General features: G+C 42.5%; 1 protein-coding gene across 1 annotated transcript; it reads right to left on the bottom strand.

Annotated features, from left to right (window-relative positions):
- LOC144720050 (uncharacterized) lies at positions 1-12,303 on the bottom strand. The gene is made up of 12 exons (XM_078596489.1): positions 11,998-12,303; positions 9,854-10,025; positions 7,655-7,810; positions 5,863-5,999; positions 4,755-4,906; positions 4,308-4,496; positions 4,032-4,121; positions 2,875-2,964; positions 2,504-2,626; positions 2,158-2,289; positions 1,750-1,866; positions 1-595 (listed from the first exon to the last, which is right to left on the bottom strand). The coding sequence occupies exons 1-12, from the start codon at positions 12,005-12,007 to the stop codon at positions 464-466; spliced, it is 1,500 nt and encodes a 499-aa protein (XP_078452615.1). The 5' UTR covers positions 12,008-12,303; the 3' UTR covers positions 1-463.
- Between the last annotated feature and the right edge of the window lie 1,301 nt (positions 12,304-13,604).

Here is a 13,604-nt window from a genome sequence, read left to right as displayed (position 1 = left end):
TTACTGGTCATGTAGTGTTTTATTGCTTAAATGGGGAAGGGGAAATCACATGTTTTAAAATCGCATAAAATACACACTTATTTGTAATGCCTAAATCTGCACTGTACTTCTAAATTCAGTTAATCGTATTAAGATAATAATCGTTATTTCAATGACAGATTGATGGGCAAAATATTACACTTAAGTATTGAGTGTAAATTTGGAGCTCCTTATTTTTTTTTATGAACACGTTTAAGATATTGACTAGTTCTCACGTGATTTGTGAATGTATTCTAGGTAAATAGAATAGCTCTAAATATATATAGCAGTTGTCTTGGAGCTCATTTGAACGGAGAACATCATCACACTGGTCATACTCCACAGGTTAAAACGTCATGATGTTTGGCCGTGTTAAGCAAAACACATTGACCGCATGTGTGCATGAATGACTGCGGTGTGAGTATAACATTCGATATTTGTTGTCTCAGACACCATTACTGGCGTTGATGGGTCTCTCGGCATAGAACAAGCCCCACTTCTGATCTCCCGCTTCGCAGCGCTCCAGCTTCTTGCTCCAGCCGTCCACGATGTACGAGTAGTCGTCTTCAGAGAATTCCTAGTGTTCAACGCATTGTGTTATACGTAGAATTCTGTATTGTGTAAAAAAAAAACGCAAGTGTGCAATTTCACGTAAACCTATACTGCTTTTGGAACACTTACGAGGCATATTGTTGAACCAACTGTCCACCACGCCAGCCCACACTCCAATTCCATGAATTGTTATAATTCAGGGGCATTTTATTGTTTCTAATTTGTTATTTTTTTTATATATATTGTCTCTTTCATGTGTTCTGCATTGTTCTCGTTTGTTTCATTCTTCTCAAGTATAATTTGCATGTGCTTTGTTTAAAACATGTTCTTGGTTACTCTCTGGGTCTCTCGGTAAAGTCACGTAGATAGAATTTTTTTTTTTAATCACGACGTTTCGATCGCAACACAAGCAATCGTCTTCAGGTGAAAAACTACAACAGGAGAACTGCTGAGGGAGGAGAAATATAGTTTTTCTGCTGTATTTTTCACCTGAAGACGATTGCTTGTGTTGCGATCGAAACGTCGTGATTTTTTTTGCATTTTTCTATCTATGTGACTTTACCGAAAGACCCAAAGAGTATGAATTCCTGCAGTCACGAAAGTTTCAAGTCAAACACGTACTTGCTTTTTACACGTGTGAGTATAATCGATTTTTATTGATTGACTGATACATGCCTAATTGTTATCATTAGAGTAAGAAATAAGAGAGTCAGACAGGACAGCTTGAGTAATTTATCCTGCCACTCTTATACATTGCTTTATTTTGGCTTTAGAGCCTTTGGCATTTACACTGAATCTTAATCGTAAACAATGTCTGGTGTGACAGGCAATTTGGAGTGAACCACAGTTCTTAAATACACTGATTGTGAATGTTACACATCTACGTTTTAGTGATATTATGCATGTCCTCATGTCTTCACGCATGCGTGCGCAGGCTTTCTGCTTGACATATCTTGTGCTAATTTGCTTCCCATATTCCACAAGTATGTGGTGTAACGTGGGCAAATTCCCCCATTTTCCGCTACTTTGTAAAATTGGAATTTTGCAATCGTGATGTAAAAACTACATGTGCTGCCGATTTGAATTCCCACAGGTTGTGACAGATAATGGGCTTAGTATCAGCAGGATAAACTAAAAATGGTGTGTAAGTTTGTAATGTGGGCCTTTTCTGCGTCTCACCTTGATAAACTCATCCTGAATGCTCTTGGTCCGTTCCAGCTCCTTGTTAAGAATGTCCACAAATTGATCCGTCCTGTCCTCAGCTCGAACATTCTGGAAACCTGCTTCTTCCAAAAACTAGGAAACACCATACAGTTTGTTTTCTTTAGGGAAGTTTTTACAGTCGCGTTTTGATCTCAGACGATAGTGACATTTCACAAAAGCATTAGTTATTTCGTTTTCATATGCAAAGCTTGGAGATGGCCCGGTGTTGCAATTGGCTGTCGCATATATGCAGAAGTTGAATTTGTGTAAGGTCCCACATGTCAGCAAAAGGTGTGCAAGGAGATAAGAGCACATTTTAAGTCCAGCTAAGCTTGTATTTTACCCTTCCCATTGTGAAATTATGATATATTATTCGTTGCTTACCTTGCCATATTTGGACACAGAGTACAGGATGTAGCCCCTTTGTTTGACATAATCCTCAAACTTCGATGTCCAGGGTTTTTCTCCACAACAGTAGTCAGTGATCAGCAACTTTCCCCCAGGTTTTAACCACCTCTGGTATAAGGGGAGAAAAACGATCAACAGAATATGACTTAACGTTATCTTTTCAATACAGACTTAACGTTATCTTTTCAATACATTTTGCGTTGAGCAGTAAAAATAAGGATTTCATATATATAAGTGAAATATATTTTATTTTTAACAATGCTTTTAATAAGAAAAATAAATTACAGAGCGTGAAAGAGGATTTTTCAAAATGTGCTCTTACATAAAACCTTTTAAAGAGGGCAAACTTGTCTGCAATGTGCAAGATGGTGTCGCGGCTATACACCACGTCAAACGATTCCTCCGGAAACTCCCGCTTGGTCGCGTCACTGATTTCAAACTGCACCTAGAAGCAGACATGAAGGGCATTTAAATGCACACGATGACAAAGAGACAACTCCAGGCCTAGCGAGACCAAGCACTGTTAACCTTTACACAAAACTTTAAAGGCTACATTTAATTAAGTACTTTGATTTTAAGAAATCACATTTTTCAAAATTTTACAATTTTCAGTACAGTAAATGCAAATCCATTAACTTGTGTTGTACAATGAGCCATTCTGTGTTGGCCAGAATTGTCATGAATGCGACGTACCAGTAATGTGCTGTCTTCTGTGGCTCTCTCCATGGCAATTTCTACCATGTTAGAGGACAGGTCCATTCCAAGCACGTCCACCTTGAAGGCCTGTGGCAGAAGGTGGTCAGTCCTTTATAACTTGTGTAGTGACATCGCGGGATGTCACTGGGTAATGCCGGCCCGAGAGAGGCACGGCGTGCGGTGTAGCGACATCGCGGACACCACGAGGATGTGGTTGCAGTACCGGCCCTAGAGGGGCTCGGTGAGCGCTGATCGATAGCGCTGGATGGCACCATGCTTGGCATGCAGTGCCAGGCCTACAGGATAGGGTGTGGAAGTGCCAGCCATAGGAACGAGGTTACTAAAGGCCGTGGCACTCTGGTTGACCCCAGAGGACACGTGACCAGTTAAGTCTACAAAGAGCCTCATGTGGGGGCTAGGGGTGGTCACGTGGTCAGGGTCGAGATCCTGCTCGAGGATTCTGGAAGGTGGTCGTGGCCCGGGGCGGAGCCAGCCACGCCGCAGAGGATATAAGCCGGGTCCCCCAGAGGGAGTGGTGCTGTTGCTCATCCTGAAGAAACCTTCGTCTACGTTCTACGTCCTACAGAGTCTCCAACACGTGGACCGGGACCCAAGCTAGGGTCCGTTGTAGCTAGTTACGGTGTGATTAGCGTAGTTAGCCTGGTGGTCACCACCATTAGTTGTTATTCTGTTAAGGGGTAACTACCCCGTGTGTTGGTGTTAATAAATGTGTTGCCTCCAAAGAGTACGTCTGCGACTCAGTTGAACTCACTACAGTTGTATTAAGAGATGCGATGGTGAGTGTTGGTTTTAAAATAAGCAAAACACATTGCTCCAAATATTGATTGAAGAATTCGTGAATGTTTAGATAGTATATGTGAATGAAAGTATATGTAAATATCAATAAAAGCAAGAGTACGATATGTAATAATAGTAAAATGTTTGTGTAAGGGTTTGCAATTAAATTGTCTGGCACTTTTTTTTCAATTCAGTTCACGCAACACAAATGGCAAATCAATACTACCAGATCCGTCTGAAAAGAGCATGGGACACAGTGAGGTTTACCTGGGCAAACAAGCAGAATAAATAATAACGGTACAAACAATATGATCAAGAGAGAAATAGGAAGGCAGCCACAAGTGTAGTCAAGGTACCTTGGCCATGTAGAAGTTACCACCTCCAATCCCACACCCAACATCCAGCACTTTCTGTCCCGCTTGTAAATCCAACAGTGATACAAACTCCTGAAACAGAAAAGCACAAACTTGAGTACTGTAATATTGTTTTAAAAACTTGGTTGCTTTTTTGTCATTTAATGCTGGAACAAGCGGACTCCACTCGCTTACAACATAAAACATGCAATTGTAGCCTGTTGCTTTGCTTTCTTATTAAAGGAGAAGAAGATTGTATGAAATGTCTGAAATGCACACCTTGGTGGTATCAGGTCCTCCAGTGCTCACGTAGCCTTCACCAAAGATCTTCTCGTAGCGGAGGATGCCTTGCCGGGAATACTGCTTCCCATCCAGGAACTGCTGGAAGGTGGCGTAACCCTGGTGGCCCGCATTTTCCCGTGAGACCTTTTCCAGCAGCCAGCACACTTGGTTCTGATTCTTCTTCAGCTGCACACGAGGGTGGGTGGGGGGGCGAGCAAGCATTGTCATGCATTCATGAGGTCGTGTTGATCTTTTCAAACTCTACGTGCTACTATTATTTCCAAAGTTTTTTTCAACAAAAATTCTGGTAATCTTTTTTTCATTTAGCAAAAAGGCAAGGTCTTTTTTTTAACATATCGTTATCAAATTTTATCGTGCTGCATTTCTTTGAATTATTCATTGTATATTGGATACATTACAAATTTACTTCCATAATCAACTCACCTTGATGTATGTCTGCACAGATTTGGAAATAACCAACTCAAAGCCAAAGCTCTTTTCGTTCCCATTTGCCTGCTGGAAGCCAGCTTGCATGATGTGATTGTATTGAGCAGGTTTCCTGTAAATCGTGGGATTGAAGGTTCGTTTTGAATCGCCTGCAGGCACAAACCATAACAGTTATGAATTCTTCAGTGACAATTGTATGAACACGCAAGCACATTAGACATGGCAATGAAACGAGGTTACCTATGTATTGAAAAACAACTGCTGTGTAAGAACATTTAGAAGCTATAGTATCCCTAATGGGGCTTACGTTAAGTTTTGTGATTTTAACATTTTTTGTTATATTCCATAATAACTTTACCCCGGAAAATTTTAAACTTTATTTTGCATCAATAACATTCTAAGTAACATGAGTCTTAATATTGCTAATGTTTAAGCTTACATAATTGTAATATCTAGATGTACTACGCAAATGTATTTTACAATATAAAACATCAATTTTATTGACCTAATGCATTTACGGTATATTTTTATTTAAAAAAAAAGAATCAGTAATTCACTTATCGCTATTTCCATAACAGACATATGTACTGTATTTTCATACAGACACGGAGAGAATAGTATGTTACAAATTAGAAATCCACACGTCAACTGGATATGAGCAAACCATTTACAAAACAAGCCAGGTAGTAAGTCCACATGGAACATTTGTATTTCATGCATCGTGACCTGAGAGGCCCTGGGAGCCTCCGAGCTTGCTTGTGGGTCACCATCGTGCATATGGCAGCAAGATGTTAACTACCTTGCCTGGTATACAGGGAATCGTGGATTTGATCCCAACCCTACGGCTGTATATTTTGAGTTTGCATGTCTCTCTCCCCACGGTTGCGTGGACTTTTCTCCAGGTCCTCCGGGTTTTCCTTCCACATTTAGAAACATGCGTTTAAGAGTATTTGGCTTGCGATACATTTCCACATGATAAGCCACTTCGTTGAATTATCATTTGTGAATGCCAGGTTGCTTCTGAAAAAGAGCTATATAGCTCAGTGGGCCTCACCTAGTAAAATAAAACAAATAGTTGTATATTTTTTTAAAATAATACCCATACCAGACTGGTGAAAGCAGGACTCGCGAAAGAAAAGATGACCTCCAGGGCGCAACCAACGCAGCATGCTGTTCACCAGCTGTAGCAACTCCTCATCCGTTAGGTACATGAACAGCCAGTTTGAGAAAACCACATCGAAGCTGCGTGAAGAACAAGCATCACGGTGGTGAGGTCTTCACGGCCGGATCATCCAACAGTTGCGTTTGATACTCCTGATTTCAAAGGACTGGCTGTAGAATTTCCTCTTAATAAGACCATTTAAATTTTGATTTAAAGCTTTCGTGACTGCAGGGATTCATATTCTTGGTTCTTTCGGTAAAGTCACGTGACTTTACCGAAAGAACCAAGAATATAAAGACCATTTACTTAATAGAATAAAAATTCAATACACGTATTTTTTCAACAATTGCCTTCAAAGTCTTATGCTTTTATGTGTACATGTATAAGATGTCAGGGAATTTTGACGATGATGTATAAAGTGTGCCCACTTGCACATGTGTTTTCATCTCCTGTCGTAGTTCCTTTTTTAAAATGTAGTTAGAAAAAAATTAGCGGAAATTTAATGATTCATAGATTAATATAGATTTTTAAGTTCATAATACATGGACCGAGTTGTTAACGGGCAAATTGTTAAATTTATAATATAATTAGATATGGAGCCTGAAATTTAATTTGTTGGTACTTTTGCATATCATGTTTTTAGAACTTTCTAACTGCCAATTGTATATCTGATATAAAAAAATAATATTGTTTAAGTTATTTAAAAACAAATAATTTTTTGTCACGGAGCCTCACTCGTGCCGTGTCAGCAGTTTGAAATGTTGACCCACCAGAAACCCAATTCGGCCATTATCTACGACTGTCTGTTGCAATTGTGTACCAATGGAAACAAAAAAAAGACACGTGGCCTTCACATTTACACTTTGTCTCACCGAGGGCGCGTTGTTACCTGCCGTACGTGCGGTTTTAAACGTGACTTCTGACCAACAACCCCCCTCCCCGCTATGCAAACAACCACACGCACGGTGCCACGTAACCAAAATGTATATTGTAATTTTGGCTGCGACTTTTTTTTTGTTTGTTACGTCGGTCTCGTAATGCGTCCCGGTCCTAAGCATATTTTACTGGCCGGCCGTGACCGGGAAGTTAACGCCCGCGGTGGGGTGGTGTGTGGCTTGTACAGAATGTCCTGGAAATGTACACAAATGTGCACGTGCGTTGCCATCGGCGACATTATTGACGTTTGCTATACAGTACTGGCTATATATGCATTGCGCAAAGTCCGAAATAGAGGCCGTCTCGAATGTGTTAATGCTTCGTGCCAGAAATTAATCTTTTGCGCAAACATCATCGGGCGTTTGAGAGAAGTTTTGACATTCGTTTTGTTTGCTGTCATTCGTTACGATTGACGTGTGTGTGTGTCGCAGTTGTTTGTAATTACTGAAATATCGTCTGCTGCCTTCTGTATTCACAAAAATGTCATAAAAAATTTTTGAAGGCAAAATATGTAAAAAAAAAAGAAGACGCTTATTTGTTTTACTTTATAATTCCGGTCTTAAATCATCATTTATTTCCTGCTTCTACCCACATTTCTTTCTGGCTACAGAACAATATAATGTACTCTTAAAACGTATCTATATATGTTGAACTTATTTCGCATCGCGCGTAGCCAACCGTGCTAGTCGGAGGTGCGGTGAAAAAGACAACAAAATCTAAACGCACGAAGCAGTTCTAAAGACGTGAGTTTTCAAAAGTGCAAAGTTAGCATCGGTGATTTGTATAAACCATTTCGGACCTGTTTTCTGGGAACTGCAGCTGCGTGACGTCTGCCTGCAGGAATTTGATGTTCCCATGGTCTCTGTTCAGCTCTCGGTTTTTGTCCAGAAATGTCTGCATGAAGTCCACCGCTGTCACGTGACTCGCCTGCTTGGCCAGGTGTCCAGTGAAACGACTAGGACACGAAGAGAGACGTGGAACAACATCGGACGCTTGTGGTGAAATATACTTCGCGATTTCTCATTCGTGGATCGAGAGCGCGATGGTGAAGATACGCTCCTGTGCAACTTACCTTTTGCTTTGCAATATTTCACACGCGTTCCTTTACATATTAAGTGCGCACACATATGCTCAACATAGCATTAATGTATTAATGCCATCCAAACATATCTTGCTTGCATGCACAAACGTTTAAAGATCCTAGCTGGATAAGCTGTTGTGGAAAATTACGTTAGCAAGTGCATTTTGGGACAGACGCAGTGCACAAGTGGGCTATTAGGTCAGCTGGAAACATGCATGGCCACTTGTCTTCCCAGTGCCCTTGATTGAACACCGTACCAAGTACAGTACTTATAAAATGCATCCCTAGAGGGGTTACAGCCCCGCGACAGATGCCAATTGCGACCGGTCGGTGCCGGATCAGGAATTTGAATCCAGATCACTTTAATCATCATCCAGTTCCCTAGCCGCTATGCCACCGCTCCACAGAAATGTAGCAATGCTTGACCTTTGGCTTTATAATCTCTCTGAGTGCCTCTCTTTACAACTCTTCAAATCATTGCAGTGGACATGAGAGCCTGAGAGTTGAAGGTTAAAGAGCTTGGGGGAGGTGTTAATGTGGAGTCGAGGTGGTAAGGGGATTTCAGCAGGCCGGTGAATGTATAACGCAGAAGTTCCGTGTCACATATTTGGGGTTCTCATACTGTCCTAGAGTGCAGAAAGCCTGCACTTTGGCGATATCAGAGCAACTTAATCCACCGTTCCTTTTTTGCGCATCTAGCGCAGGGTGGAATTCCTGTTTTTGAAGCTTTCGTGACTGCAAGGATTCATACTCTTATTTTTTCGGTAAAGTCACGTAGGTAGAAAAATTGAAATTAAAATTAATAAAAAATAAAATAATAAAAAAATCACGACGACGGAGGCTTGTGTTGCCTCCGAAGCGTCGTGATTTTTTTTCTTTTATTTTTATTAATTTTAATTTCAATTTTTTTACCTACGTGACTTTACCGAAAAAACTAAGAGTATGGAATTCCTGTGTCTGTCGCTAATCTGTAGGGGAACACACATCTCAGATAACCTTTTGTACTCGTTCACCACGTGGCATCACCTGACCAGCAAATTTGCCTGAGCTGTGCATTTCTCGTGCGGCTGTTAAGAGAAAATTGGTCAATATCTGATAACAGCACCAAATCTGACGGACATGCGGTTGGTGGTTTCGAGTCTCGCGGCCACTTTGCCTAACACTATGGGACGTATTAACCGTATATAATACGTGCCATCAATTTCGGAGTGTATGTTAAGCTTCGAATTTAGTTTAACCAGGTGAGAACTCAGGAGAACAGGATAGTCTGATTTGCAATAGTGAGCTGGGTCACCATAATAACAAAAGCAAAGCAAATAATTTGCAGCGATGTAGCAAATAGAAATCAGAGCGAAAACAACGGTGTCGCATGAGAAATCAAAACTATTGCACGGAAATAAATGAATTGTGCTGGTAATAGTTCTTTAGTTAATTAATATGAATTCCAGATAATTAAAAAAAACATACTCTTTGCGGCAGGGCAGGTGGGAAAGTACTTCCCATCTACTGCGTGGACCAGAGGCCACTTGAATGGATTTTAGATGCAACTCTGTGGTATCTGCTTCCGTGGGCCATTCTCTAACATGAAAGGTTGTGGGGTGCAGCTGTCCAGGTCAGCATAAAAGAAGAATACTGAAGGTAGCTTTGTGACATCATGAGCCGCTCTCTATCGCGAAGGCTTGCACAGCCCTTGCAAAAGACCCGAATGGACACTACATCTGGTAACACCGATAAGAATTTGGGGTTAACATTGGGGACAGAAGATGAATACAATTTTATAAACAATCAGGTGAATTCTAGAAGTTCAGGATGACTTGACAGCAGCCACACATCCCCTATTACTGTCGTCGTTCTGCAGCGCCACTGCAAGGCGTCAGCAGAGCCCCCCCCCCCCCTCTGCTCTTGCTGTTCACGCACCCAATACCAGCGCCCAGTTCGAGCACTTTGGCGTCGTCGATGCTGGGCAGCAGCGAGAGAATCTCGGGCTTCTCGAACTGCGAGAGCGTGCTCGCGCTCGAGTCCAGCATCATCTCCTCCACCGTCGCGCCCTTGGAGTGAATCTTCCAGAACTCCGTCATCGTCTTGCGAACTTGCAGTCGAACCGAGACAAAGACAAAGATTTCCCCCCGTTGCGCCTTAACGGACTGTTGGGGCAAGTGCTGTGAGCGAGTAGCAAACACTATAAAGGCCGGAATGGCCAACACAACACCCGGCCGCCTCTTTGTCGCACCAGGTACTCATTTGAGGCTGAGTTGATCTAGGGGAGGCCCAGTTCAGATAATCGTCACTGGTGTTGGTCGTGAGCTGGGTTTAGTAGAGCAGTGCGCTAACCGTTGCAATGCCGCTCCCCACAAACCAAATGCACACACACATCAATTCACATTAACGCGGGCTGTCCACAATAGCAGTGACACGCCTAACTCAGTACGAGAGCGTTTGCTTCACTTTGGAGCGTAACTTCAATACACCGCACTAACCTGGCCCGCAGAAGTGGTTATCACAGAGCCACCTCTGAGATACTTTCAATTGACATTTGGTTTACACAGTAGAGGGCAGCACTCTCCCACCCGCCCTACCACTGACAGTAAAGGTTCAGTGCGCGACCATCAACCCAATGCATTTCATTCAATATCATGGGACCTTTTTTGCCAGTATCAAATAATGATTGGGGTTTACCCTTTCTGGCAATAAAGCAGGTGTTAAGATGTTCAAACACCAAATAGATATTCTTAGGTTTTTTCGGTAAAGTCACGTAGGTAAAACATCAAAATTAATGAAAATGTTTTACCTACGTGACTTTACCGAAAAAACCTAAGAATATGATTCCTTGCAGTCACGAAAGCTTCAAATCTAGAACCAAATAGATACTTTTTGGGAGGAATGAAGTCTACATTAACCACACGTGCTTGTGTTGAACATGCAAACAAAACATGCTCTGATAATTCTCTTGGATTTCATAAACTTACGTACAGAACCACATTTAATGCTACATGTTTTGTGTGAAAGTTAATTTACTGGGAATGCGCTGACCATAAATGCACTTTCAAGGACCAAAACATTCTATGAAACCACTCCGCCTCCGTTTTACTCGTGACGTTCCCTTATAAAACTTATCGTTGTCACCTGTACATCAACTCATAGCTGTCTTCCCCTTTGGATATCCGGAGAGACCATCACTGGGCTGTCTTCATCCTGAAGGTTCTCTTAAACAAACCCACCAAATTAACCAAAAGGTCCGCTAAGTTCCTCTAACTCCCTCCTGTACCCTCAGAAGTGCCTCCTGGTTCCGACTAAATTTTCAATTTGCTATAACTGTTTTGGTTAAAACAAAATTCTGCGTTCCTGCTCTGCGTTTCTGAAAGAACCTGAGCTCTCATCTACAGCTTAGATGCCTCCCTTTAAAAAAAAATAGCATGCTAACACTGTATATTCAATGCTACATGCCTTCACCATCACGCGCTGACCAGTGCGGTGAAGTATGGTCAAATAACCTCCGTGACCCGCATGGCGGGTGGATGCCTTCATCCAGCAGTGGATTGACAAAACGCACATGTGTATGTGTTGCGTGTTACGTCGTGAGTGAAACATTCGTTGTTATATACTGGTTAAAACTTTTCACCCGATAAAGGGATTTTATAAACGTGAGCCGGTGATTCGAGTTCTCATTATCAAAAGTAGTTTCCACCACCTCCTCCTCGTCTGTGTATTTTCTATGACATTTTACACGGACTGTCTAGATGCATTACGATGTACGATTGTACTGCATACGAATGTTAAACGTGTACCGTGTTACAAAGATGCCCCACTCACTATTTTTGACCATATGTTAATGTTAACTCAAGAAGGACGTTCTGACAAACATTTCAAGTATGATTCAGTTTTTACCCAAAATTATCGTGATAACAGTCGTTGCAGTTAAGTTGTATAACTCTCTTATGTTTAAAATTAGTGTATATTAAAACTGAAAACAAACACATCGTATGCAGTATATACAATAAACTCAATTCAATATACACAACGAGATACACGCAACTTGCTCGTATGGTGTGACATGTACTCACCCTCAGCCATGGTTATTTTGTTTCTGATGGGGGGGGAATTATCGTGCCGTTCACTAAATTGTGAACACTGCGTCAGATGAAATGAATGGCTTCTCGCGTCCTGCTAAAGCTACGGCTCCTGAAGTTGTGTTCCCTCCCTCTCGGTTGCATCAATCGAATCAATAAGTTAAGTGCGCTTGGAAGAAAAAAAGTTTGAAAAAATTAAGGATGCCACCAACTCTGCGACTGAGATGGAGAGAGAGAGACGCGACTCGCTCCCCAACAACAACCGAAAACGTGTTGCCTACGGAATTAACAAATGTTCCTGTCGCAAAAGAACAATGGCCTCGTTTATATATCGGTGGTTTGGGGGCAGATATTCAGTGCTGATGGTGTACAACTCTTCGTGTCGTGGCGCTCAAAAGGGGGATTGGGTTATCTTGATATTTTGTTGGAAATGCCCCCACCCCGAGCCAATGACCTTGATCTGGCTTTAGTTTGACTATGTGCAACATGCATGGTCGCGGCGAACTTCCAGGGAGACAAGTATTTCAACCAACCCACCCTCCCCTAATCGCGACCCCGGGCTAAGTCCACACGCGGCGTGTACACCAGACATTGGCTACGCCATCGGCAAAAGTGACCCTCGATTGATCAAAGGTTGGGTTTGAGCCACGTCAGCTGTTTCGGGTGCTCTGCGCGTTCAAGGGCATCCAGTACGAGCATCGAGGGTAGGGAGGGGGCAGTTAGTTTCCCAGGCTGCTTAGAGCTTGCTTAACAGCAGCGTTGTACGCATCCTTTTAGAGTGAAACATTTTATTTTTTAAACAAAGTCCGTTTGTAAAAGTTAGCATCGGTCACCGTTCGGTCAGAGTCACCCAGATATTCAGATTACTGGGGTGAGGTTAGCCGCGCTCACGTTCTGCCAAAAAAGCCTGCCTTGAGAACAGCCGACGATGATGCAAAAGGGACCGGTGGTGTTGGAAGGGGGGGTGGGGGAAACGAATCATCGTTTGACGGCGACATCGCTTGTTTAAGACGCGTGCCAAGCAGCCAGGAGAGAGAGAAAGAAAAAAGATCGCACGTGCGATATATCATTGTACACCGTTGCCTGCCGCAAACAACAAGTATGGGGCCATTCATTCAGTACCTACGCATGGAGGAGGGAGGGGGGTTAACCCAAATGTGTAGCTTGCGTATGGGGGGGGGGGGGTCTACTGACAATGTACGTACGCATAGGAAATGGGGGGGGGGGGGTGAAGCCTCGATAATAATTTGTCTACATTGGCCTTCAAATGAGTTAGATAGTCCGGCGGTGGACTATCTGTTTGCTTAAACACGTTAATCTTATTAATCCTTGATCGTTTTAAATATCGGCCGTTCTATAGGATTCGGGGGGGGGGGGGTGCGTCAAGCGTACGTACGCACGCAGGTGGGGGAGGGGGGGTGTAAAAAGTCCGCGTGCGTATAGGGAGGGGGGGGGTCAAGTTTTGACAGATTTTTGCGTACCTACTCATTGGATGGCCCCTATACTGACAAAAATGCGCCGATGTATTACGTCATTTACTTGAAATGTTGCAACCGCTACTGTGTTAAAGAGAAGCCACGGACGAATTGTGGGCGAGAGGG

The sequence above is a fragment of the Lampetra planeri genome, chromosome 7 (assembly GCF_965212315.1).
Source record: "Lampetra planeri chromosome 7, kcLamPlan1.2.h2, whole genome shotgun sequence".
NCBI lineage: Eukaryota > Metazoa > Chordata > Hyperoartia > Petromyzontiformes > Petromyzontidae > Lampetra > Lampetra planeri.
The sequence above is the reverse complement of the archived record's forward strand: the minus strand, read 5'-3'. Positions and strand labels throughout refer to the sequence as shown.